At 41.8% G+C, this 27602-nt stretch overlaps 2 protein-coding genes and 1 pseudogene across 4 annotated transcripts in view; 2 read left to right on the top strand and 1 right to left on the bottom strand.

The window, feature by feature from the left end:
* Positions 1-869: 869 nt before the first annotated feature.
* slc66a1 (solute carrier family 66 member 1) lies at positions 870-19622 on the bottom strand. 2 transcript variants are annotated; one of them, XM_043675771.1, is made up of 8 exons: positions 19525-19622; positions 19150-19352; positions 15743-15872; positions 12129-12216; positions 9567-9718; positions 8942-9034; positions 8322-8507; positions 870-5562 (listed from the first exon to the last, which is right to left on the bottom strand). In XM_043675771.1, the coding sequence occupies exons 2-8, from the start codon at positions 19290-19292 to the stop codon at positions 5476-5478; spliced, it is 879 nt and encodes a 292-aa protein (XP_043531706.1). In that variant the 5' UTR covers positions 19293-19352; positions 19525-19622; the 3' UTR covers positions 870-5475. The 2 variants fall into 2 exon arrangements, with proteins under 2 accessions (XP_043531706.1, XP_043531707.1); XM_043675772.1 differs by lacking the exon at positions 8942-9034 and having other exon boundaries at positions 19150-19606.
* LOC122540499 lies at positions 10940-11058 on the top strand (annotated as a pseudogene).
* A 5392-nt stretch (positions 19623-25014) lies between the features above and the next one.
* pink1 (PTEN induced kinase 1) overlaps positions 25015-27602 on the top strand; it is a 22059-nt gene continuing 19471 nt past the window's right edge. Inside the window, exon 1 of one of the 2 annotated variants that reach the window (XM_043675768.1) lies at positions 25015-25547. In XM_043675768.1, the coding sequence (XP_043531703.1) occupies positions 25227-25547 (321 nt within the window). In that variant the 5' untranslated portion in view covers positions 25015-25226. The remainder of the gene's footprint in view (positions 25548-27602) is intronic. The other variant, XM_043675767.1, reaches the window with a different exon arrangement.

Raw genomic sequence — 27602 nt, 5'->3', positions numbered from 1 at the left:
ATACACTGCTAACAAACTTTTCCACTTTTCAATTCTATTCTTCCAAAGATAACCTCATTGCTTTGTTTACATCTTTAAAAATGATCTTGTTAACATCTTAATGATATGAATCTGTACTGAGGATAAATTTAGGTGTGAGGAATTAATTTTCCAAAAATGCGATCTCATTATTCCTTTCATTATAGATAAGTGATTCTAATAAAATGTATTATTTATATGATCCTTCTGCCAGGTTTTTGACAGTAGTTGCTCAATGAAATAATTCACTCGCACTCCATCCTGACCACATCCTTCAATCATCAACTCTAATTGACCAGAGATCAATCCTGGGTTTGTTTCCAGAACCAGGGGTCATAAGCCAAGGATACAGGGAAGGCCATTTCAGACTAAGAGGAGGAAAAATGTCTTCACCCAAAGAGTGGTGAGCCTATGGAATTCTCTGCCACAGAAAGCAGTTGAGGCCAAAACATGGAATGCTTTTGAGGAGTTAGATATAGATCTAAAGCAAAAAGGACAACGGGTGTGGGGCAAAAGCAGCAACAGGGATGATCAGCCATGATCATGGAGACTGGCAGAGCAGGTGTGAATGGCCTAAATCTTGCTCCTATTTTCAATGTTTATCCTTTCCTGTTCAGTTCAGCTCAGCACAGTATTAAACTGCCAGGTGGAGAACCACCAGGAGTTCAAAATGTGAGATCAAGAGAAAAAAGGAATACAACAGCTTCCATTTTTACAATGCCCTTGACACAAGGCCACAGCACAAGAAAGTCATTCAGTCCCACTTAATGCATCACCGCACAAAAATCACTTCACTTGAACAGCTAAAACAAAAAAAAATTTGAAAATGAAAACAATCCAGTACACAAATGTCAACATAATTTGTTTAATAAATTTAAAATTTGTATAGATTACACCAGTAATAAGAAATTAAATTTCATTTTAAAAATTGGTAACACTGATTTCTGCTAAGAATGGCTAAACTGCCTGAATGCAGGCTAATCCTGACAAGCACTGCAGGGGTCAGTGCAGTCAAATCGCCCATAATATGTAGAAAATAGTCCCTTCTCTGTACTGATGGGCAACAATAGATTCAGTCTACATCATTCTCAAAGCAATGTATGGAATCACTGGTTTTGAAAGAAAAAGTGTACATAAACAGCAAGAAAGTTAGCATATACTGGAATAACCTGTTAAATTTATAATTAAACATCTAAAAAGCTAGAGTAGTCACTGTACTTAATCCTCCGACTGAAATTATTATTTTACAACTGGTGTAAGAAACAAACTTGCAATTTGGACACAACCTATCAATGTGACCACAGTGGCACCTACTGGGCAACAGCAGAAATTTAGCCTCATATCTGAAATAAAGTTTCCTGATTAGGTCTTTGCTGGAATCGTACATCCAGTTGAGTACACCAGACTTTAAAGGAGGTCAAGGTCTTCATCAAGTTGCTGAAGTAGTGGGCAGGGTGATTTGGACAGACTGGAGAAGCATGGACTTCTTAGAGCAGAAAGGTTAAGGGGGAAGATTGAATAATGCTCAAAAATCACCCCATCCACGTAGGAGGGGCAATCTCCACAAACACACGGGTTTGAGAGAATTTGCAAATGAAGCAGACAGAAATTCCCTTCTTGTACTAATACCTGGGAAGTAATGATCTAGAATGCCTTCAAAGTTAGCAAAAACAGATTAAGTTGTAATTTTCAAACCAGAATTAGAAATTGGAAACATGGCAGTTATTGAGTGGGGGGCGGGGCAAAAAACTGGATGACATCCTCAAAGCACTTCATGATGGGCTGAAAACCTCCTGCTTTTGCTGCACGATTCTATGAAGAGCTCCCTCTATCACTGACATGGCCAAGCTGCTTTTCCTTTCCATTTTAAAAAAAGCATTTCACAATTGGAAGTATAAATGTTATTTGCTTTATCAAAAATGGTTTTCAGTTTGCAAACATTCACTCCTATTTAAAACAAAAATATATTCAGGAAGAAACAAAACCCAAATATAAAAAGACTGAACAAAAAAAATGTATACCCAGAAACTGTTTTAGTATATATCAGATAAAACAGCATTTATATTATAGTAATCTTGAATTCTGAAGAAAAATAGTTCAATATGCAAAGACTCAAACATTGTGAAACTGAAAATCTAACTAAATCATAAATTAGCAGTTTCTAGTCAGATTAAAAAATGTAATACAATAATAATTCATGAAACAGTTATCCTAAAATTTGGTGATTTACAATAGCAAATTTACAATAGCACCATTTATTTGAAAAATGAAGTTCCCTCCAAATCAGATGTCCAAGACATATCAGTTAATTTGAACAAGCAAAGACTAGCTGCTAAAGCGAGAAGGGCTCATTCCTACAACTGATGTATCCCAGATATCTCTCAACATTGTTCTGGCAAAAAAGTCATGATCAAAATGAGGTTAATACCTAAAGTAGGAACTCCCAGTGGGTCTCCTGGGTAACATTAAGCTGCCTTCCCCGTTTCAGACACTGAAAGATCTGCTGTACATTTCCACAAAATTCTGTTCTTCCTTTGAATTGTGTAAATGTCAATAATTCTTCTGGCCAGAATCTACACATTACTCAACCATTTATAGTCCTAGTGACTCCCATGCTCTAAAGGCCAGCAGTTGAGGCACAGATTTCAGCTTAAATCCCTAACTACAAGATAATGCTTTTTGGCTGTAATACTTCATAGAATTTACCTGATGTTGTTTATAATAGTTCATCTTAGGCCTAACTTCTAGTCTTAAGCAACCTTCTCAAGTGGTTGGATTGTTTCCCTTCATGGTTTGCAAAACACTTAGAGTTCTTACCTCGAAGGCATTAGTGTAAACCTGGAACTTACTTTCCATTATCAGCAACCACCATTTCTACCCCCACCCCACCCCTCAAAAAAGCTGGTAAGCTGCTTTGAATAAATGATATCTACTTCCAAATCAAATCCAAAACTGACAAGGTTTTGTTATGCAAGGAATTAAAGAATATGGAACCAACTCAGGTCTGATATACAGTTGTTAACTATGAAGCAAAACATTTAAAATTGTTGTTCAGGTGGGTCAATCAGATCCCAATTTCAAATTATTTAACCACTGGTGGTCATAAATTTCTCTCAATTTGTGCAGAGCCAGGAGAGAGGTAGTGAGTGCAGCTGGCTACACAACTCAACCAGGTAGAAAACTGGATATGCTTTGTTATACAGCATATACAAGTCATTCTCAAAACAGCAAACAGTTACAAAGAGTGGATAAAAACCAGAAGCCCTTCTTTTAAAAAAAAGCAACAAAAATAAAAATGTTTAGTTGTACCTTTGGATAGAATGAGAAACTTAGTAAACTTTGACACAATTTATATAAAGTGCAAAGTGATCAACTGTGATACCATGTAAAATCATTTTTAATTTTGTAAACAATGACAAGGTAGAAGAGAATATTGTAAAAGGGTAAGAGAGAAAAGTTCAAGAGACCATATCAGATTTCTGTTTCTCTGTTAAAGTTTGCCCAAATGTAGGAGGAAAGGAAAACTAAAGGAAGTCACAGATCTGACTGAAAACTAGGTTAAAAATAGATTATTATTTGAATCTTGATTTCAATATAGGGAGGATACAGCAAGTGTGCTTAAGACAGGGAATTCAGAACTGTTGGATTCTATCAATGGAATACTGTTCAAATCAGTAACACATTAAAATTCAACCTTTTGGCATAACTAAGCCTTGCTGCTCCCTAAACGTTCAGGAGACAAAAATCTTTCACATTCTGAAATGGACCCTGATGGTTGAAAATCAAAATTTCAGAATCCTGGTAATTTAAAAAAAATTACAACCACATCCCTCAAACCTAAGAATAAAATCTCAATGACTCAGTTACGAATGCCCAACATACACAGTCGTGTATTTTGGTTCCAATTCACACCATCAATTTCAAACTGCAGCTGTACTTACAAGCAGCCCACAGCCGAGATGTGAAAGCTTCTGAATCCTACCGTTTGATTCAACAGCAGATTTGAAGTTGGAGCCATGAGGAAATACACTGATTTTCTCCAGCGTGACAGTGATGAGTGGATGAGGTTGGAGCTAATGCTTAGTTTAGAAATAGCTTTTGCGCCAGGCCACCTCTATAGGGTGATCTGTGGCCATTCCCACCTGTGCATGTTGAAACTGTAAAACCTGTCTGGAGTGTTGCTCACCCAGTCTGTGACCAGCAACTATACTGGCTTCTGACACCTGAAGGTAGGCTGAAAAACTGTGGTTGGCCTCCTTTAATTGGGCAAATATGAACAAGCTAGATCAGTCCCCATGCTGCTTGGGTGTGAGACAGAGCCTGAAGAACAGCATATAAGCTACACCCTAGCATTTAGTGCCTGATTTCCTCTGAACTGGACTCCACTGAGGTTGGAGAAAAAAAAACCCCAAGCCCCAGAAACATGGAATCCCATTTCTCCCTCCCCCTCCTGGACATCAAATCCCTGCTGGGATACAGATCGGCACTTGTTGCTGCCTTGCTCAACTGGTCTTTTCCATTTGGGATCCTGGGCAGCAAGCACCAGCAGATTATTCAGCAACCATCGTACTCATCCTCAAGGTCTACAGACACTCAGCTGTTGGAGTCATTGGATAGCAATCAGAGACATGGTCCATTTCCTCCCCATCCTGAGAATGAGGTAGTGAAATCCGTACAGGATGGGAATCAAATCAAAGGTTGAGTATAATATCAGAGAGCAATACACTTTCAGATTGAAACCACTTCTTGGAAGTTGTGGCCCTTTATATTTAGTGTTCTGGATTTGATAAAATTCAAAAATGTAAACTATATCAAGCAGTGATGTCCATTGTTAAGACAGCTCTTTTTGCTATCCAGAGTTGCTATGGCTTTTCTGGATTGCAACAGATAATAATTAGAGCCATTTTGGATGCAACATTGTTCAAAGTGGGATGTGAGATTTCCAGTTACTCCTATGAGACACACATTCACACACACATTCACATCACTGATTGGATTAGTTTAGAAGCAGCTTGTCCCCAACGGACCAATAATGGCCTTCCTCACACATGGAAGGAATGAGGAATGACCTGATCCAGTTGCACAAAGCCAATTCAAAACCACTGGTCCTGAGTAAGGATTGAGATGGTTTGATCAGATGCATTTGGCACCTGCTTCACCCTCGCATTTCTGGCAATGGCTTTTGTGTGTTGATTGATTTCCAAGGTCAAAGTATCAGGCACTAAACATTTATCTTCAGTCACAGTTGCAAACGTAATGATGCACAAAAAGGATTGTTCTTACAGTTGAGTTCTCTCTGGTGATTTTTAGTTGGAGAATTTTTCTAATAATTTCTTTACAATAACAGCTTGAAATTCGGCAAAGGCCTGCGTAGGTCTAGCTTCAAAAACGCTTTTAAAAAATAAACCAGGTTTTCCTGTAGAGCGGTTACAGTTACTGGAAAGTACTGCCTCACTGCTAAAGAGCTCGATGTCCACTTGAATTAATCAATGGTCTACTTTCATCAGATTTTTGCTCTTGATAGATGAAGAACTGAAACAAAATCTGCAGTTTTTTTTTAAGAATTAAGGACAAACAAATGGTTTATCTTAAACGTATGCTCAAATTGAGTTGTATTCTTGGATAAAAGAACACAAATCAGGCAGCCCCAGGTTAGGTATAACCAGACCACAATTCACAGCAAACTTCCCTCTAGCCTGATTCGATACATCTCAAAACAAACTCCACCTCCTGCTCCTCCATTTTGCCCAGAAGATTCCTTCCAGACTAGCCATGCAGATAGCTCATTAATTAGCTAGTTTATGGTCAACCATTCCTCTCTCAAACAGCACCACTCTCTCCTTGTTGTTCCCTCGACAGTTACCCATTAATAAAAAAAACCATGAGTCATTTTGTAAGTCAGGGCTCACTGTTTGTTGAGTCTCCTTCACAAAATGTTTGCTGTGGTTTCTAACCAAATTCTCCTCTGCATTTCAAGGTATTTCACTATGTGAAACACACTTGAGAGATTCCCCAGAAATATGGCAGTAATAAAATATCAGAATGGACGAGTTGGACCAAAGGATGTTTCCTTGCTGTGTGACTCTATGAAACATTACTCTTGAACAATTTTGATGGCACAGCAGTAACCACTCACACATATTTGGATCTTTGAAATATTGTGACAGTGATGTACACTTCAAGCATACTTCTGTGGGCGAAAGGCTTTACAAAGACAAGTTTCTCTGTTTGAACCTAGCTAGCAAGGCAGCATTCAAGTACATATCCAGTTCTCACTGCTCCTGAACAGTCCAACAGCTTGTGCAGTAGGTACCAAAGGAAATGTCAGAATGGACGACTTGGACCAAAGGATCTGTTTCCTTACTGTGTGACTCTATAAAATATTACTCTTTAACAATTAACCTCAAAATAAATAGCCCCGTCCCTTCACCACCACACTACATTGCAGCTCACTAGTGCACAAGACTGCTCCAAAATATCCATCACTGCCTCTTTTCCTTGAATTGCACTACTGTTGACTAAAGTAGTAAATTCTCACAAGGAAAATATCCCCTTCATCCAGAGATGTTCAGTTCCAGAGGTGTATCATAGTAAATTTGTATAATCGATAGTCACAGGTGAGGTGCCGGAAGACTGGCTAATGTGGTACCACTGTTTAAGAAAGGTGGTACAAGCCAGGGAACTATAAACCAGTGAGCCTGACATCAGTGGTGGGCAAGTTGTTGGCGGGAATCCTGAGGGACAGAATGTACATGTATTTGGAAAGGCAAAGACTGATTAGAGATAGTCAACATGGCTTTGTGCATTGGAAATGAAGTCTCACAAACTTGATTGAGCTTTTTGAAGAAGTAACAAAGAGGATTGATGAGGGCAGAATGATGGATGTGAACTATATGCCTTACTGAAGTCCAACGACAAGGTTCCCCATGGGAGACTGGTTAGCAAGGTTAGACTTCATGGAATACAGGGAGAGCTAGCCATTTAGATACAGAACTGGCTCAAAAGGTAGAAGACAGAGGGTGGTGGTGGGAGGGTTGTGTTTCAGACTGGAGGCCTGTGACCAGTGGAGTGCCACAAGGATCGGTGCTGGGTCCACTACTTTTCATCATTTAGTTAAATGATTTGGATGTGAGCATAAGAGGTATAGTTAGTAAGTTTGCAGATTATACCAAAATTGGAGGTGTAGTGGACAGCAAAGGTTACTTCAGATTACAACAGGATCTTGATCAGATGGGCCAGTGGGCTGAGAAGTGGCAGATGGAGTTTAATTTAGATAAATGTGAGGTGCTGCATTTTGGGAAAGCAAACCTTAGCAGGACTTGTACACTTAATAATAAGGTCCTAGGGAGTGTTGCTGAACAAAGAGACCTTGGAGTGCAGGTTCATAGCTCCTTGAAAGTGGAGTCACAGGTACTTAGAATTGTGAAGTAGGCATTTGGTATGCTTTCCTTTAATGGTCAGAGTATGGAGGATAGGACATTGGTTAGGCCACTGTTGGAATATTGCGTGCAATTCTGATCTCCTTCCTATCAGAAAGATGTTGTGAAACTTGAAAGGGTTCAGAAAAAGATTTACAAGAATGTTTACAGAGTTGGAGGATTTCAGCTACAGGGAGTGATTGAACAGGCTGGGGCTGTTTTTCCTGGAGCATCAGAGGCTGAGGGGTGACCTTATCGAGGTTTACAAAATCATGACGGGCATGGCTAGGATATATAGACAAAGTCTTTTCCCTGGGGTGGGGGAGTCCAGAACTAGAGGGCATAGGTTTAGGGTGAGAAGGGAAAGATATAAAAGGCACCTAAGGGGCAACTTTTTTCCACACAGAGGGTGGTACCTGTATGGAATGAGCTGCCAGAGGAAGTGGTGGAGGCTTGTACAATTGCAACATTTAAAAGGCATCTGGATGGGTATATGAATAGGAAGGGTTTGGAGGGATATGGACCAGGTGCTGGCAGGTGGGACTAGATTGGGTTGGAATATCTCGTCAGCATGGACGGGTTGGACTGTAGGGTCTGTTTCCGTGTGTACATCTCTATGATGCTATGTCGGAACAGTTTGATGTCTGCAGTGGATTGTCATGAATATGATCACCAGCCTGGCACGCACTCAGGCCAACTACAGCAAAGTTTGCAATCTGACTGACGCCAGCAACTCAAACTATACATCAAGTGAGAGCCTTTCTGAACCATACAACACTATTCTGAGCTGGGTGGCATACTTATCTGCTGTCCATGGAACTGCCTGAAATGACCTTCATAACCCGCCATTCCAATGGGAACAGCCAGAAGTGTTGTAAAGGATACTGCCACGTCAAGTCCCATGGTTCCCAAACTACCGATCAACCAAGGAAGATGGTGCACAACATAGTTGCCCTCGCTTTGCCCTTGCCTTGGCTCTTTCAGCAGTACACTCAGACCATATGTTAGATTCCCCACAATCATCAGGGTGAAGAGGAAAGGGGAGATGCCTTCTGTAGATTTCCTTTTCCACTGGGAAGAAAAAAAGTACAAGAGAGAAAATACAACACATCAAGTATTCGCTATCCTCTTTCATGTGTGGCATGGTGACTCAGTGGTCAGCACTGCTGCCTCCCAGCACCAGAAACTCAGGTTTGATCTCAGCCTCTGGTGACTGCTTGTGTGGAGTTTACACATTCTCCCTGTGTCTGCATCCTCCAGATGCTCTGGTTTCCTCCCACAGTCCAAAGATGTGCAGGTTAGATGGATTGGCCTTGGGAAATGCAAAGTTACAGGGATATGGTGGGTCTGGGTAGGATGTTGTTCAGAGGGTTGTTGGGGACTTGAATGGCCAAAAGGCCTGCTTCCATACTGATGGGATTCTAAGTCTCATTGGGTTTTGGGTGCATCACAAGATTTCAGTACTGCATTATGGAACCATCTGCTTGAAAGCCACAAACACTCACATTTCTGCATAGCTGTGGTAACCTAGATGTCAAGTAAAACACAGATGAGAAGGAGCCAATTGTAAATCCGATGATTTCTTGAGTAGTAAATTCCTGCATTTGGAACATTACAGATGAAATATTAACAGTTTAATACAAATAAAAAAAGGGAATCAACATACAAATGCTTGCTGAATGGCATCAAAACTTTTTTGCTTTCTGTAACTGGAAGCTTGTGAATTTGATTGAACTGTACTAATTCTGCTGAAATGGGAGGAAATGTTATGATCGAGCCTCCAAACCTATTATTCAAAGGGCTACTTTTGTACTAAACAATAAAAAAAGAGAGGTGGAAAGATAAAACAGCAGGTTACTTGAATGAGTTTACGATAAAATCATGAACAGCGGAAGATACACAATATATTTAAGAATTAACAAAAGGAATTGAGGAGTTTTTCCAGATAAAAATTTAGAACAAGACTGAAAAGGTCAACTTTATATAGCTGGCCTGGACCAACACACACAAAGTCACTACAGATGACAAAATTATTGGCATTTCTGTCTTAAAAGATGGGAGTTGACATCAAAAAAGCTGCAGGGATTCAGTATCTTTTGCACAGAAGATGACAGTGAAGTTAGAACTGACCTGGTTAGCAAAGAAGTGTGGAAAAGCCAAAAGAGAACGCCTAGTAAACTTTGGTACGTCCTGAACTGGAGACCCCAAATGGTTTCCTGGGAACAAGGAGACCGTCGCTCCAAACATCACAAATACAACAATGGCATTGATTACAGTCCCATCTGAAAGAAACCACAGCTTTGAATTCTCTCACATCTGAAAGATTTATTTTTAAGACATTTGAAGCCTTTGTTCTGTGACAGTGGTTGATTAAAAGAAAAACTGAATTTTATGGGGAAAGAAAAGCAGTTTCAAGTTGATAATTTGTTTTTCCAGAACTGAAAGAATGTTAAGAGACTTAGTATTAGACAATAAGCAGGGAAAACGTGAGGAGGAAAGAACCAGAGGGAATAGGGTCAGTCGGTGAAAGGTAGGAGAAATTAACTGAAAAGGGATGATGATGCATGGAGACAGAGAAACAAAGCGGTTATTACCAGCACTAGATGTCATTTCAAACAATAGATTTAGTGGGTGAGATCTGATATTGTCGACCTTAAGATTGATTGTAAGGTTGCAAAATACCCAAATGTGAAATGAAGTCGTTTTCCTTGAGTTTCACTAAAACCGTGTAGGATTAGAGGGGGAGAGGGGAGCAGATTTAAGTGGAAAGCAACTGTTAGCACAGCAAAGGGCTCACCCATTCCACTTTTGATCGCCCAGTCTCAAAAAAAAAACAGCCTCCCTTATTGCATTGTAGAGCTCAACAGGAGCACAATGAACCACTCTTTTCAATCACTGGACAGATTGTCATTTGGAGGTGATGGAGAGTGGGAATGCAGGCAATTGGAAACCAGCTTGGATCCAGCATTCTAGCTTCCCTTTAGTTGGTGAAGCTTCCCCAAGTCCCACACCAGTCAGGGTGAAATTGAGAATGGAGATTAAGCCAGAGGCATGCAGCCACATTGTGAGCCTGCTCCTGGCAGTTGGCTGAAGAGACGTGGGACAGGCAATCTAAAACCAGAAGTGGGTGGATTGGAATTGGACAAAGGTTATTATATCCCACCAGACAAAATTTGGGGGAAATGTTCTGATCCTCCTCACTTCAACAGAGCCAAATTTGTCCAACAAATTTAACATTTTAGATACGTCTCCCAATCAACACTGAACCCTTGGATAGTGAGAGACAGCACATAGACATTTTAATCCTTCAAAAGTTGATAAGGAAAGCTCAAAAATAAAAATTACATTTGGATTCATCCATTTTCAGGCGATTAGGGTATCACTTACTCAACACTAACCTCAAATTATTCTTCTCTCCCCTCTTTACAAAATCAAACTACTCACTTTCCATCCAGGCATCACACCGCCTCTCCAACCATATTTGGATAGGAATTTTCACGTTTGCCTACAGCCATACTAGTCTGAAAACAGCCAATCCCGTCTGATCTCGGAAGCTAAGCAGACTCATGCCTGGTTAGTACTTGGATGAGAGACCGCCTAGGAATACCAGTTGCAGTAGGCTTGGGACGGCTTGGTGGCTCAGTGGTTAACACTGCTACCTCACAACACCATGGACCCGGGTTCAATCGCCACCTCGGGCGACTGTCCGTGTGGAATTTGCACATTCTCCCCGGGTCTGCAAGGGTTTCCTATGGGTGCTCTGGTTTCCTCCCACAATCCAAAGATGTGCAGGTTAGGCGAACTGGCCATGCTAAACTGCCCAGTGTGTTAAGTACATTAGTCAGGGTTAAATGTAGAGAAATAGGTCTGGGTGGGTTGCTCTCAGAGGGTCGGTGTGAACTTGTTGGGCCGAAGGGCCTGTTTCCATACTGTAGGAAATCTAATCTAATCTAATCTAATCTAAAGCACAATCTTGAGAAAGCTTCGCTGACTAAAGGGAGATTAGGTTGCTGGATCCAGCAGGTGAAAAGAATATCTGACTGCCTACATTCCCAACACACCACTTCCAAACATGTCTCCTGAGCTTCAGAGCAACATGAGGCCAAAATTAGAGTGGGAGCACAGATCACAGTGAAGTCTCCTGTACCCAGAGACCAAAGCTGGTTTTGGTGAGTTTTTTTTATGAAAACCTGTGCTGCCAGTTGTTCTCCATTTACATGCTACTCCCCCTTCCTTCTCAGCCTTTCGCCTCCTACAGCTTTTAATGGAACTCAAGGAACAGCATTGCATCTTTTCAACTGAATAGTTTGCAGCAAAAATAAAAAGAACAACGAAGCTACTTAATTAAATTGTAATCTTGTCAACTGAAATAAAGATCCAAATTTACATCCAAAAGGGTTGTAATAAACAATGTGTCATATAACAATAGCTATTTATTTTGTGAAAACCAAAATGATTTAGTACTATATCTAGTGAGAGGGTGATGAAATACAGCCACCGAGCTGATCAGCTGAGTGGTCTCCTTTGGTTTTGTATGATGCGCTGATTCCAAGTAATGCACACACCTGACTATACCTGCAGTACAAACATACTTCCTACGAAGACAAGCATGAGATAAAAAAGGACAATCTGGCAGCGAACTGCAAAACAGTAAGGTAGGTTATTAAACAGTAGTTAAACAAAGTCACTCACCTGGTCTGGACCTGTTCTTTACTGCATAATAAATATATAGTGAGACCATTATCACATCCACCAAAACATAATATATAGCAGTGTAAATCTGGAAAAAGCAAACAACAGTAGAGATAGTTCAGATATTAATCATTAAGAATCCACTTCACGTACAGGAACATCAGCAAACATTCTTTAAATCAAGTTTGTACATGACCAAAGGCAGTGCTGATATCTGGTTAAAATGGAACAACTCCATGCATAAAATAATGGTAAAGAATTATTGAGCCACAGTGGCCAGGTTCCAGAGCTGGTTCTTGAGGAGGTAACTGATCTCAGTTTGCCATGCAGCATGGGTGGATGGGATTTGCAGTCAGGCTTCGACAGGGTTATGAAACAGGGAAGTAAGTTTTAATTTTTAAAATGAGTGACATTGATCTAGCTGGTTATCTTCCACGAGAGAGACTCAAAGACTCACCATTGGATCCCACAAATGGCACCCTTTGCAATTATATTCTATTTTGCCCCTCTCCATGATGGGAGATTTTAATTTTCCCAAAATTGACTGGGATACACTCAGGTTGGGATGGAGTAGAATTTGTAAGAAGCATCCAGAAGAGTTTTCTAGAGCAGTATGTCAATAGTCTGGGGAGGGAAGGGGCTATATTGGGCCTGGTATTGGGGAATGAGCCAGGCCAGGTGGTAGAAGTTGCTGTGGGAGATTTATTTGACAACAGTGACCACAATTCTGTAAATTTTAGAATACTCGTAAACAAAGAGGAGAGTGGTCATAAGGGAAGAGTATTAAACTGGGCCAAGGCCAATTATATCAAAATTAGGCAGGAATTGGGAAATGTGGATTGGACATAGCTATTTAAAGGGAAGTCCACATTTGAGATGTGGGAGGCTTTCAAAGATAGGTTAAAAATAGTGCAGGATAGGCATGTCCCACTGAAGGCAAAAGGATAGGAAGGGCAAGATTCGTGAACCAAGGATGACAGGAGAAATTGTACGACTAGCCAAGAGGAAAAGGGAAATGTACATAAAGTCTAAGCAGCTAAGAACAGAGTGGGCCCTGGAGGAATATCGGAAGAGTAGGACCAGTCTTAAACGAGGAATCAAGTGGGCTAAAAGGGATCACGAAATAGCTTTAGCGAGCAGAATTAAGGAGAACCCCAAAGCATTTTATTCTTATATAAGCAGCAAGCGGGTAACTAGAGAAAGAATTGGTCCACTAAAGGATAATGAAGGAAGGCTGTGTGTCGAACCAGAGAGAATGGATGAGATTCTGAATGATTACTTTGCATCAGTGTTCACTGAGGAGAGGAACATGATGAATGTTGAGATTAGAGATAGAAGTTTGATTAGGCTGGATCACATTGATGCAAGTAGGAAAGATGTGTTGGGTATGCTAGAGGTTAAAGGTGGACAAATTTGTGGGCGGCACGGTGGCACAGTGGTTAGCACTGCTGCCTCACAGCGCCTGAGACCCTGGTTCAATTCCTGCCTCAGGCGACTGACTGTGTGGAGTTTGCACGTTCTCCCCGTGTCTGCGTGGGTTTCCTCCGGGTGCTCCGGTTTCCTCCCACAGTCCAAAAGATGTGCAGGGTCAGGTGAATTGGCCATGCTAAATTGCCCGTAGTGTTAGGTAAGGGGTAAATGTAGGGGTATGGGTGGGTTTCGCTTCGGCGGGTCGGTGTGGACTTGTTGGGCCGAAGGGCCTGTTTCCACACTGTAATCTAATCTAATCTAATCTAAAATCCTCAGGACTGGATGGGATCTATCCCAGGTTGCTGAGGGAGGTGAGAGAGAGGAAATATCTGGGGCCCTGACAGATATCTTCCTCGTATCCTTAAACACAGGTGGTGTCGGAGGACTGGAAGTTTGCTGTACAAGGGTAGTAGGGATATTCCGGGTAACTATAGACCAGTGAGCCTGACATCAGTGGTGAGAAAGTTGCTGGAGAAGGTACTGAGGGATAGGATCTATTTATATTTAGAAAATAATGGGCTTATCAGTGATAGGCAACATGGTTTTGTGCGGGGGAAGATCGTGCCTTACCAATTAATAGAGTTCTTTGAGGAAGTGATCAAGTTGACAGATGAAGGAAGGACTGTTGATGTCATGTACATGGACTTTAGTAAGGCGTTTGATAAAGTTCCCCATGGTAGATTAATAGAGAAAGTGAAGTTCACATGGTGTGCAGGATGTTCTAGCTAGGTGTATAAGGAACTGGTTGAGCAAGAGGAGACAGAGTAGTTGAAGGGAGTTTCTCGAGATGGAGAAAGGTGACCAGTGGTGTTCCACAGGGATCAGTGCTGGGGCCGCTGTTGTTTGTGATATACATAAATGATCTGGAAGAGGGCACTGTTAGTATGATCAGCAAGTTTGCAGATGGCATGAAGATTGGAGTAGCAGAAAGCATAAGAGACTGTCAAAGAAAACAGGAGAATATAGACAGATTGGAGAGTTGGGTGGAGAAGTGGCAGATGGTTTTCAATCCAGACAAATGGGAGGTGATGCATTTTGGCACGTCTAATTCTAGAGCGAATTATCCAGTGAACGGAAGAGCCTTGGGAAAAGTTGATGAGCAGAGAGATCTGGGAGTGCAGGTCCATTGTACCCTGAAGGTTGCTGCACAGGTGGATAGAATGGTCAAGAAGGCATATGGTATGTTTGCCTTCATTGGATGGGGTATTGAATATAAGAGCTGGCAGGTCATGTTAAAATTGTACAAGACATTGGTTCGGCTGCATTTAGAATACTGTGTACAGTTCTGGTCGCCACATTACCAAAATGATGTGGATGCTTTGGAGACGGTGCAGAGGAAGTTTACGAGGATGTTGCCTGATATGGAAGGTACTAGTTATGAAGAGAGATTGAGTAGGTTAAGTTTGTTTTCATTAGAAAAAAGGAGATTGAGGGGGGACCTGATTGAGGTTTTCAAAATCATGAAGGGTATAGACAGGGTAGATAGCGATAAGCTTTTCCCCCAGGGTGAAGGATCCATAATGAGAGGTCACCCTTTCAAGGTGAGAGGTGAAACATTTAAGGGGGAAACACAGGGCATGTACTTCACACAGAGGGTGGTGGGTGTCTGAAACACGCTGCTAGCAGAGGCAGACACAGTAGATTCATTTAAGATGCATCCGGACAGATGCCTGAGTAGGTGGGGAGCAGAGGGATGCAGACACTTAGGAACTGGGCGACAGGTTTAGCCAGTAGATTTAGATCAGCTCAGGCTTGGAGGGCCGATATGCCTGTTCCTGGGCTGTAAATTTTCTTTGTTCTTTATACCCATCTCAAGCAGGAATGCATTGTCTTTTAAAATTGTAATCTTTCAGGATCTAGGAAAAATCCCAGGCCAATATGCGAGAGAGATTTAATTGCACAAGGTAATTGCATATGATACAGATTCACAATGCCTAATAACAACTTGAGTCAGGTAATTTAATGGAGTTCCACTCTAGGCACCCAGTACAAATTAATCCAGAATGTAAAACTAAAATGTGGCAGGTCTTGTAATTCAAAAGGTTTGCAGTCATATTCAAATTGTTCTAATCTTCAACTGATTATTTAACTGGGCTATTAAAGTATTCATGCAGACATCATCTTATGATGTGAAAACTATTCACCTGTATTGGCAATTGCTGAGCTAGGAAAGCACCAATAGCATTGCATGAGTCACCAGCGAGCCAACCAATCAGGAACCAGATTGACACAGCTTGGTCCATATTTCCTTTCAGATAAGAACTATAACATTGCCTAAAATAAAATTGGTGAGTTATAAACCATTTTGCAAAATCTTAATAAAAAGACAGTTATAGAAATCTGTACACATCTTAACACTCCTTTCTAGGAATAGAGGAGGATGCTTGTAAACATGCTCCCCAAATCATTTTAACACAGAGATAATCCATTCAGGTTCACTTTTAACATGCCACCCTCCGCTCAGATGCAACATTTCCTCTATGGCTACTTCAAAAGACTCTTTGCTTCACACGTCATAGACAGACAATCATCTTTCCCATACTTACTGATAAGGACAGTCTACACCTTCGGAATCTGACAATGCCTGATCTCAGAAGTGAGGCAAGCTCAGGCTTGATTAGTGCTTGGATTTTACATTAGCTACAAAGATGATTAGAGATTGATTAAATATTTTAACAAGGACAACCTCTAATCTCCTTTGATACTACTTCTAGGTACAGCTAATTTAAAATGCATCTGTAAAACAATAGATGTAGGAGAGGGTGGATTAATTGTTTCTTTCTTATTCGTAGAGAACATAAAATATTTTTATTTGTCAGGTTTCGGATAATTTCTTCCCTTAGCTCTATTTCAAAAAGCAGCAGTGTCAGTAACAACGGAGCACAAGTTTGAGGTAAGTTGGCAAAAGGACCAGAGTGAAATGGGATACTTCCTAAGCAACGACTTTACAGTGTGAAGAGATGGTGGAAGCAGATTCAATGGTCAACTTTCAAAAGAGAATTGGTTGAATATGTTCTTGAAAAGAAAAAAAAGAGCATGACAACACAAACAGGAGAGTGAGACCTCTTGCATTGATAAAGATCTTCAACCAGTCAACATTGCAGTGATACAGTGTGCCACCAATTATGTTACAAATGGCAAGCTCAAAACTAGAGTTTGAGCAGAAATTGGGCACACTTTGCAAAGATATTCCAGCTTTAGTGGGTGACAATACTGGCTGCATTAAGAATCTGAAATGTTTTTGGTGTCTGTGTCTGACACTGATCCCAGTATGTATTTTTAAAATAAATTCCTGGAATTTGTTCATCACTAACAAGGATTGCATTTATTAACCATCTTTGGTTGTTCTGAGAACATGGGTCACCTTTGTGAACTACTGCACCATTTAGATACAAAGTGTTTTTTTAAAATCACTGCTGGGCAGGTAAAGGTCTGGTGCCATACAGGTCAGAGCACATAGCAATGGCAAATTGTAATGGCAAATGTCAAACCTCTGTCAAGTACACTCAGAGAACCAGAGTCCTTAACAATTTAACCAGTTTCGTGGCCACTGTTACTGACAGAAACTGTTCATTTTGCAGTCCTTTAAAGTGGTGTACATAACTTCATGGCTGTTCAGAGTCCTGTAAATTTGAAGAAAGAGCAAGGATTCATGCTTGTTTACTATGCAGTCAGCGCATCATCCGCCGTCATTTATGCCACCTCCAAACGGACCCCACCACCAAGGATATATTTCCCTCCCCTCCCCTATCAGCATTCCGTAAAGACCACTCCCTCCGTGACTCCCTCGTCAGGTCCACACCCCCCACCAACCCAACCTCCACTCCCGGCACCTTCCCCTGCAACCGCAGGAGGTGCAAGACTTGCGCCCACACCTCCCCCCTGGGGAGGGGCGTTGGAAATGTGATAGGTGGAAAGAGGTCAAGGTGAGGGTGATAGGCCAGACTGGGGTGGGGGCAGAGAGGTGGGGAAGAAGATTGCAGGTTAGGAAGGCGGTGCTGAGTTCGATGGATTTGACTGAGACAAGGTATTTCCCCTCCCCCCACCTTGTCTCAGTCAAATCCATCGAATTCAGCACCGCCTTCCTAACCTGCAATCTTCTTCCCGACCTCTCCGCCCCCACTCCCGTCTGACCTATCACCCTCACCTTGACCTCTTTCCACCTATCACATTTCCGACGCCCCTCCCCCAAGTCCCTCCTCCCTACCTTTTATCTTAGCCTGCTGGACAAACTTTCCTCATTCCTGAAGAAGGGCTTATGCCCAAAACGTCGATTCTCCTGTTCCCTGGATGCTGCCTGACCTGCTGCGCTTTTCCAGCAACACTTTTTCTACTATGCAGTCCATCCAAGCGATGGAGAGTGAATATCGGGCACAATTGTAATGAGGTTGAGTACACTATCTGGGACAGACATTTTTTATTCTTATATCCTCAATTACCCTAGAGCTAATTGAAAATTTTGCCTAGAGCGCTAGAGGAAAATAACAGACATTTACAAAATGAGGTTGTGTGCTGGAACTAAATGGTGCAAGTCAGCAGTCTCCAAGTGAACTGAAACTTAATACTGCTGCAAGTTAAAATGCATTTTAGTTCCATATTTGGATTAGTCACTACCCTTTGTTAAACTAGACACCCAAAAATGCTGAGGCAATGATTTAGATTTCTCCATTTTAAGAAGGTTCAAAGTAATTCTTGAGAATTATGAGAGTGATCTACAATGAAAGATTCAATAGATCAGATATTATCCGAGTTTGGAAGATTGGGAGGTGATCTCATTCAAAACAAAGTCTTTACAGGGATTGGTTAGATAAATGTGAGGTGCTACATTTGGTAGAGGCAAATCAAGGCAGGGCTTATACACTTAATGGTAAGGTCCTGCTGAACGAAGAGACCATCGCAGGGTAGATGCAGGTCCCCGGATTGTCTCAGAATAAGGGGTGGTAATTTAGCACTGGGAGGAGGAGGATTTTCTGGGGAGAAGAGTGATTGTTTAGAAGTATTTACAAGACAAATGGCAAGTGAAATAACTCCATATAGACAGGTATCCTGCCACTAAGTCATCCTTTATTTACACATACATAGTACATGACACTGACCCAGCGAGTTCAGAGCAGACTGAGATTGAACAGAACTCGACACTCCTGTTTATCTTTTTTCTCGACACTCCTGTTTATATTGGTCAGCCGGGACTTCCTGATTAGACCATGTTAACAGCCCCAATCAGGGAACTCATTCTGAGATCCAACTAACTGACCTCATTCTAAATCACTACATTAAGATTTCTTCTTAAGTAAAAGTATTAACCAGTACAGGAAAAGTAAAATGGTGTTGAACCATGTGCCACGCTGTCATAGAATGGGACTCGAAGGGGTGACCAGCTTCCTCCTGTTCAGAGTTATGCAGTACAAAATCAGCAGCTTTTGGTGGTGGTGGAAGCATGCATATGTGTAAGTCACTGAAAACGTTCACGCATATACACATTTTCAGACGCTCCTCGCCAATTGTGCGTTTCAGCTGACAGACTGAATTATGAACAGCAAATTGTACTTACGGGAAAGCAGCCATCATGAAACACAAGACGGAGAACAAGCCCAAAACAACACTCGCCAAATCTCTGCCATCTTCGGTGCACTCTTTCAGTATATTCCAGATAAAGAGAGATCCGTTCGGGCAATCGGTGGTGAAATTTCCCATCACTCACACCACACTGTTCGGAGGAGTTTTGCTTCAAAGACAACTTCCCCTAATAAGGGCCTGGGTGAAGCACAGAAACAAGAAACTGACCATGAAGCAGAGCAGAAACAGCCCAATACATTAACAAGACGGCAGCAGTTTCTGTAGGTAAGCGGTTGTGTAACGAGTCAGTTCTCAAATTCAGTGGGGAAACAATAATCCCCAGAGACAAGACAATCTGCTCCCAATTTACCTTCAGAATCTTGAAAAAGCAAGAACTTCACTGCACAGCAGAGGTACCAAGCAGATAGATCACATGATGAGTCATGTGATAAATCGGTCACATGATACTGACATCAAATGGTACAGTGCACTTCCAGGGGCGTTCATTCAGGTGCTCTTTGCTCTGTGTGTTTCAATGAGCTTGTACATTCCCTTTCCAAAGTACAGCCCCACTCAATCTCCTCACCTTCCCCCGTAAAATGTACCGCTTCAACAAAGTCTGGTTGCAAATCATTTACTAAACAGCCGTGGTCACCATTTATGCGAACGTTGTGCTGTTGTTTCTCAATCATGATGAAACTTGTGTCCTATTACTTTCAGTACAGAAATCACATCAAAATTTCTCTCCGCGATTTTTATTACTCGTAGTGTATTTGGTCCTTTTGCAAATCACTTTAAATCTATGCCCTCTGATTAAAAAAAAACTTGATTCTTACGAGCTGGAACAGATTCTCCCTATCTACTCACGAGTCATAGAGATGTATAACACGGAAACAGACCCTACGAACATGCCGACCAGATATCCCAACCCAATCTGATCCCATCTGCCAGCACCCGACCCATATCTCTCCCAAACCCTTCCCATTCATATACCCATCCAACTGTCTTTTAAATGTTGCAACTGCACTAGCCTCCACCACCTCCTCTGGCAGCTCATTCCATTACACATACCGCCCTCTGTGTGAAAAAGTTGCCCCTTAGGTCTCTTTTATATCTTTCCCCTCTCACTCTAAACCTATGCCCCCTAGTTCTGGACTCCGGCATCCCAGGGAAAACACCTTGTCTATTTACTCTATCCATGTCCCTCATGATTTTAAAAACCTCCGTAAGGTCACCCCTCAGCATCCGATGCTCCAGGGAAAACACTCCCAGCCTATTCAGTCTCTCCCTATAGCTCATGATTGAGAAAAAGAAGCATACTGTACACGTATATGTTGACTCCTGCTTTTACATTTTAGAAGACTCAAAATCAGGTTTTGCTGTAGACCATAAGACATAGGAGCAGAAATTAGGCCATTCGGCCCATTGAGTCTGCTCTGCTATCAAATCGTGGCTGATAAGTTTCTCAACCCATTCTCCCTGTAATCCTTGATCCCCTTGAAAATCAAGAACCTAGCTATCCCAGTATTAAATATACTCAATGACCTAACCTTCACAGCCTTCTGTGGCAATGAATTCCATAGATTCACCACCCTTTGGCAGAAGAGGTTTCTCCTTGTTTACTTTCTAAAAGGTCGTCCCTTTACTCTAAGGCCCTTGGTTCCTAATCTCTCCTACCAATGGAAATGTCTACTCAGTCCAGGCCATTCAGTATTCTGTATGTTTCAATTTGTTTCCCCCTCCTCCTCCCAACTAATGCCTCTACTATCTCTTCAGCTATCTCCCTTATATCCTTGCGGTGTAGTCCATCTGGTCCAGGTTATTTATCCACCTTCAGGCCATTCAGTTTTTCCAGCACTTTTACCTTGGTGATGGTCACCATACTCAGCTCTGCTCCCTCACTCTTGAATTTTTGGGATATTACTCATGTCTTCCACCATTCACTCTCTTGAATTTTTGGGATATTACTCATGTCTTCCACCATGAAAAGTGACACGAAGTAATTATTCAGTTTCTCAGCCATTTCCTTGTTTCCTACTATTATCTCTCCAGCATCATGTTCCAGCAGCCCAATGTCCACTTTTGCCTCTCATCTACCCTTATATATCTAAATAAACTCTTACAGTCTTCCTTTATATTACTGGCTAGCTTACATTCATATTTAATCTTCTCCCTCCTTATTTCTCTTTTTTTGTTGCCCTCTGTTGGTCTTTGTAATTTTCCCAATTCTCTGGTTTCCCACTGCCCTTCACCACATTATATGCTTTCTCTTTTGCTTTTATGTTATCCCTGACTTGCTTAATCAGCCACGGTTGCCTCATCCTCCTAGCATGCTTCAGTTTCCTCGGGGTGAATCTCTGCTGTGTCTCCTGAATTACTCCTGCCATTGCTGTTCCACTGTCTTTCCTGTTAAGTTCCTCTCCCAGAAAATTATGTGCAGGTCCTCCTTCATGCCTCTGTAGTTGCCTTCATTCAGCTGTAATACTGTCACCTCTGATTCTATCTTCTCCCTCTCAAATTGCTGTCTTTTACATGGGATACTAAACTAATGGAATCATTTACCTGCTCTTATTTAGACTTAGTTCCATTTCAGGGCAATATGGAGTGAGACCATGCCAACTTCCCTGTTCTATATGCAGTTTCTTCAAATCCCTCTTTAAATCCATTTTGTCAGGTTTGGCCACTCTTTTTTTCCCCTTCCATCTGTTGGTGTCCATTTTCCACCTCCTGCCCATTGAGCATGTAAAAGATCCTCTGATATTATTTTGAGGAAAACAGAAGAAATATTCATGTTGTCCCAGCCAATATTATCCTTCAATCAACATCACAAAAAGTGTGGTAATTATCATAGTCTGTTTGTGGGAATTTGCTATGCATAGGTTGGCTGCCATGTTTCCTACATCACAACAGTGACTATATTTCAAAGGTTTAAAAATTATACTTAATGCAAGGTCAACAACTATGAATTAATCTTTTGACTCAATATTTAATTCAACTATTTTGAATCATTCTGTCTCAATTGTATTTATTGTTTTCTGTAGAACTGCGGGGGGGTCACTGTTTAGAAATCAGGAGTCACCCATTTAAACCATCCCTTCGAGGGTCACAAGTCTTTAGAATTCTTTTTCTAAAAAAGTCATAGAAGCAAAATCCTTGAATATTTTTTAGGTAGAGGTAAAAAGATTCTAGTTAAGCAAGAGGGTTGAAAGGTTATCAGGGATTAGGTTGGAATATAGATTTAAGGTTACAGATCAACCATATTGATCGGCAGATAGATTTGAGGTGCTGCATGACCTACTTCTGCTCCTTGTTCACTTCGCAGTTGTATGGCTACTGTTCAGTCAATTACTCTTCATCTGGGCACATCTTTATTTTCTTGACCTCCATCTTTTTGACATATATTTGTTTATGAGATATGGGTATCACTAGCAGGGGAGCATTTATTACTCATCTCTAATTGCCCTAGCAAAAGTAGTAGTAGACTGCCTTACAGATATTGAGATGTACAACATGGAAACAGTCCCTTTGATCCAACTTGTCCATGCTGATCAGATATCCTAAATTAATTTTATCTGATTTGCTGGCATTTGGCCTATATCCCTCTAAACCCTTCCTATTCGTATACCCGTTTAAATGTTGTAACTGTTCCTGCTTCCAACACTTATTCTGGCAACTCAATCCATACACACACCACCTTCTGTGTGAAAAAGTTGCCCCTTAGGTCCCTTTTAAATCTCTCCCTTCTCACTTTAAACCTATACCCTCTAATTTGGTCTCTTCTACACTGGGGAAAACACCTTGACTACTTACCCTATCCATACCCCTCATGATTTTATAAACTTCTACAAGGTCACCCCTCAGCCTCCAACGCTCCAGGGAAAATAGTTCCTGCCTATTCAGCCTCTCCCTATAGCTCAAACCCTCTAACCCTAGCAACATCCTTGTAAATCCTTTTGAGCCCTTTCAAGTTTTGCAACATCCGTCCTATAACAGGAAGGATAGAACTGAACACCATATTCCAAAAGTGACCTAACCAATGTTCTGTACAGCAGCAAAATGACTTCCGAACTCCTATACTCAATGCGCTGACCAATAAAGGCAAGTGTACCAAACACCTTCACTACCTTGTCTACACACAACTCTACTTTCAATGAACTATGAACCTGCACTCCAAGGTGTCTTTGTTCAGCAACACTCCCCAGCACCTTACCATTAAGGATATAAGTTCTACCCTGATTTGTCCTATCAAAATGTAGCACATTACATTTATCTAGATTAAACTCTGTCTGATACTCCTTGACCTATCTGGTCAAAGTCCCATTGTACACTGAACTAATCTTCTTTGCTGTTCATTACACCACCAATTTTGGTGTCATCTGCAAACTTACTAACCTATATTCACATCCAAATCATTTATATAAATGACAAAAAACAGTAGTCCCTGCAGTGATCCTCGTGGCACACTGCTGGTCACAGGCCTCCAGTTCAAAAAGCAACTCATTCACCACCACCCTCTGTCTCCTACCTTCAAGCCAATACTCTGTCCAATTTTGTAGCCTTCTTGAGAACTGCTGTAGTCCTTGGGTGTACTTACCATCATTTTCTCCAGGACACCTTTAGCCATTTAATTTCTCTTGCCCTCCTCAAGACCATTTCCTTGCTCAAAATTTATTATTTTTTCTCTCTTTCATCAGGGTTTGATAAAAGGACATAAACCTGAACAATAAACCTTTCTCTCTCCATGGATGCTTGCCTGACCTGCTGAATATTTTCAGCATTTTCTGTTTGTATTTTAAAAGTCGTCTTTTGTTTGTAACTTTAAGATAGCTTTAAGCATACATTCAACATTCACTTGTTTTGTAGGTGATTTTTGCAGCATAAATTTATGAAAGCCTACAGGACAGAGTTCATATAATCAAATGAAAATCTTAGTGCATACACCCACAGTTTTCAACCGGACATTCAAATTTTGGGTTGGGTTGTCCATTATTCTGAAAACAATGAATAATATTGGTTTTTCAAAGCTATGAGGTGGGGTTTAAGAGAACAAAATCTCAATACACATTCAGTACCCAAAAGACAAAATAAATGTTCAGTTCTCTCATGCCACTGCAAATAGATTGAAATTACTTTGCATTCAATTTTTGACAATTATAAAACAGAAAATGTTGAAAGCACAGAGCAAGTTACACAGCATCAATGTACAGATAAGTACAGTTAACCTATCAGATCAATGATCACTTATTAGAATGAGAACAAGAGATCTAACAATTTATAAGCAAGTAAAAGGCCGGATTAAAAGGAGAGAGGTCCATGAGAGAGATAAGAAGAAAGTGAACAGTGAACCTGGGCTAAACAAAATATGGCAGCAAAACAAATGATGGAGAGTGTTAACAGGATTATTAAGAATTAAATATGGATCTAGAGGAAGTGTTCAACAATATTGGGTAGAGACACCAACTTTGTATGACCACATTATTATCACTAATATAACGGATATTACTGAATTGTGTGCTTTTATAGAAATTATGTCACTGTTTTTCATGTTGTTGATCATCTATTCTCACAATTTCCATTCTGTCCAACTTTTTTTGTCACTGCTATTTCGTTGAATGCACTCTGGTACGCTATTTTTCAAATCGTGGGTCGCTTTTCCCCAAATTTCAAGATTGGCTCTTTCTTTCAATTTTATGTCAGGGCTAATTTCATTTCTTGTGGACTTGAAATGGTCTTGAAGATAATATTCTCTCGTTTTATAGGCTGGGCTTCAGGTGAAAACAATAAAATCTGAAATACCTTGGAACAGGATGACGCTGTTCTCATGTTTTTGTGTTTATTGATCTTTGAGGGGTGGATCCTCAGCTGAAAATGAAGCTGGTGTTTGTTTGGTTTGACACTGTCAGGTTCTGAGGCGGTTTATGATGACTGTTGCTATGGTTACAGCGCTTGCTTTGCGGTGACAATCCCCGATCGGCAGCATTGAACACTACCTCTCGGTTCAAATCACAACCGTTCCCCCCCCCCCCTCTTTCAACGATGTTGAAAGACAAATCGGAGATTTAAACCTTTAAAATGTCGGTGCGACGATTCCTGGCCCACGGCCTGGAGCTCAGCCGCTCGGCTTTGCGCCTCGTCAGCCCCGCGGCCCGGGCTCAGGCAGGCGCGGCCTTCGTGCGACCTTGGGCCCAGCAACCGCTCCAAGCCGGCCTACCCGCCCGTTACCGCTATTTCCGCCTGTCTTTGGGCGGCCTAGCGACTCAGCTTCAGCGCCGGGGGTCTCGGCAGCTCCACGGGCCAGGCGGAGCTTTGCTGGCCTTCGGCCTGGGCCTGGGCTTCATCGAGCAGCAGGTGGAGGAGGTGAGGACGAGCATCGCTGCCTGCGAGGAGATCCAGGTACAGCCAGAAAATAAAGGCATTGTTTGAAAAGACAGATTAACGCCCCTGCGATAGGCTGCTTTCCCGTTTTGTTCTTCCAACTTAAATTGTTGTCTCATGGCCACCTGATTTTCACCTACTTCATTATAGAAGATGGTATTGAAAACCAATCCAGGGGACAAAGTGAGGACTGCAGATCAGTCAAAAAGAGTGGTGCTCGAACCACACCTGCATCCACTCTTCCCTCCTCCCCCCATCCAAGGCCCCAAAGGATCCTTCCACATCTGGCAGAGGTTTTCCTGCACCTCCACACACATCACCTATTGTATCCATTGCTCCTGATGTGTTCTCCTCTACATTGGGAAGACAGGATGCCAACCTGCGTGACGTTTCAGAGAATATTTCTGGGAGAGTTACTAAACAACCACCTGTGGCCAAACACTTCAACTCCCCCTCCCACTCCACCAAGGACATGCAAGTTCTGGGACTCCTCCACGGCCAGATTCTAGCCACCCAACGTCTGGTGAAAGAATGCCCCATCTTCCGCCTTGGCACCATCCAACCATACAGGATCAATGTTAATTTTACCAGTTTCCTCATCTCCCTCTCCTCCTCCCCCCCCCCCCCCATTATATTTCAGCTACCTTTCCCTCCAGCCCCACCACCCTCCCATTTATCTCTCAACCCCCTTGGGCTTCCCCCGCATTCCTGATGAAGAGCTTATTGCTCGAAACAAAGATTCTCCTGCTCCTCAGATACTGCCTGACCGGCTGTGCTTTTCCACCACCACACTATTTGACTTGAAAGCCTATCCCTCAATTTTAGACTCAAAGCACCAATGAGTCACAGAGATGTACAGCACTGAAACAGACCCTTCGGTCCAACCCGTCCATGCTGACCAGATATCCAACTCTAGTCTAGTTCCATTTGCCAGCACCTGGCCCATATCCCCTTAAACCCTTCCAATTCATATACCCATCCAGATGCCTTTTAAATGCTGTAATTGTACCAGCCTCCACCACTTCCTCTGGCAGCTCATTCCATACATGCACCACTCTGTGTGTGAAAAAGTTGCCCCTTGGGTCCCTTTTATTCAGCATGGAAACAGACCTTTTGGTCCAACCCGTTCATGCCGACCAGATACCCCAACGCAATCTAGTCCCACCTGCAGCACCCGGCCCATATCCCTCCAAACCCTTCCTTATTCATATACCCATTCAGATGCCTTTTAAATGTTGCAATTGTACCAGCCTCCACCACTTCCTCTGGCAGCTCATTCCATAAACGTACCATCCTTTGCGTGAAAAGTTGTCCCTTAGGTCTCTTTTATATCTTTTCCCCTCTCACCCTAAAGCCATATCCTTTAGTTCTGGGCTCCCTGACCCCAGGGAAAAAAACTGTCTATATATCCTAGCCATACCCCTCATGATTTTGTAAACCTCTATAAGGTCACCCCTCAGCCTCCGACACTCCAGGGGAAACATCCCCAGCCTGTTCAGCCTCTCCCTCCAGTCAAATTCTCCAACCCTGGCAACATCCTTGTAAATCTTTTTTGAACCCTTTCAAGTTTCCCAACATCTTTCCGATAGGAAGGAGACTAGAATTGCACGCAATATTCCAACAGTGGCCTAACCAATGTCCTGTACAGCCGCAACATGACCTCCCAACTCCAGTACTCAATAATCTGACCAATAAAGGAAAACATACCAAATGCCTTCTTCACTTTCTTATCATTTACTCTAATATATTCTTAAGTGGTACAGTGTATTATTTTGCTTTATAATGCCCCCGTGAAATGTTTGGAGGTTTTCAACTTTCTTTGTGTGCAGATCATGGAGTCATTGCATCACAATTATGCAAAAGATGCCATGCTGGCTCTCTGTAGATCAATCCAATCAGTATCATTCACTGCTTTGATTTGGAGGTGCCAGTGTTGGACTGGGGTGTTCAAAGTTAAAAATCACACAACACCAGGTTGATGAAGGAGCGGCACTCCGAAAGCTAGTGTGCTTCCAATTAAACCTGTTGGACTATAACCTGGTGTTGTGTGATTTTTAACTTTATCCACTGCTG

The sequence above is a fragment of the Chiloscyllium plagiosum genome, chromosome 34 (genome assembly GCF_004010195.1).
Source record: "Chiloscyllium plagiosum isolate BGI_BamShark_2017 chromosome 34, ASM401019v2, whole genome shotgun sequence".
NCBI classification, from domain to species: Eukaryota; Metazoa; Chordata; class Chondrichthyes; order Orectolobiformes; family Hemiscylliidae; genus Chiloscyllium; species Chiloscyllium plagiosum.
Note: the sequence above shows the minus strand (reverse complement) of the source record. Positions and strands in the feature narration are given on the sequence as shown.

Bases quoted from the DNA above. Each gene is read 5' to 3' on its own strand.
- slc66a1 (XM_043675771.1), bottom strand. From the start codon at position 19,292: ATGGGAAATTTCACCACCGATTGCCCGAACGGATCTCTCTTTATCTGG. The intron at 9,035-9,566 runs GTCAGTTCTAAC...TTCCAAATGCAG, and splicing joins CACACTTCTTTGCTAACCAG to GAATTTACTACTCAAGAAAT. The intron at 5,563-8,321 runs GTATCCTTTACA...AAAAAACTGCAG, and splicing joins CCATGGGACTTGACGTGGCA to ATTTTGTTTCAGTTCTTCAT.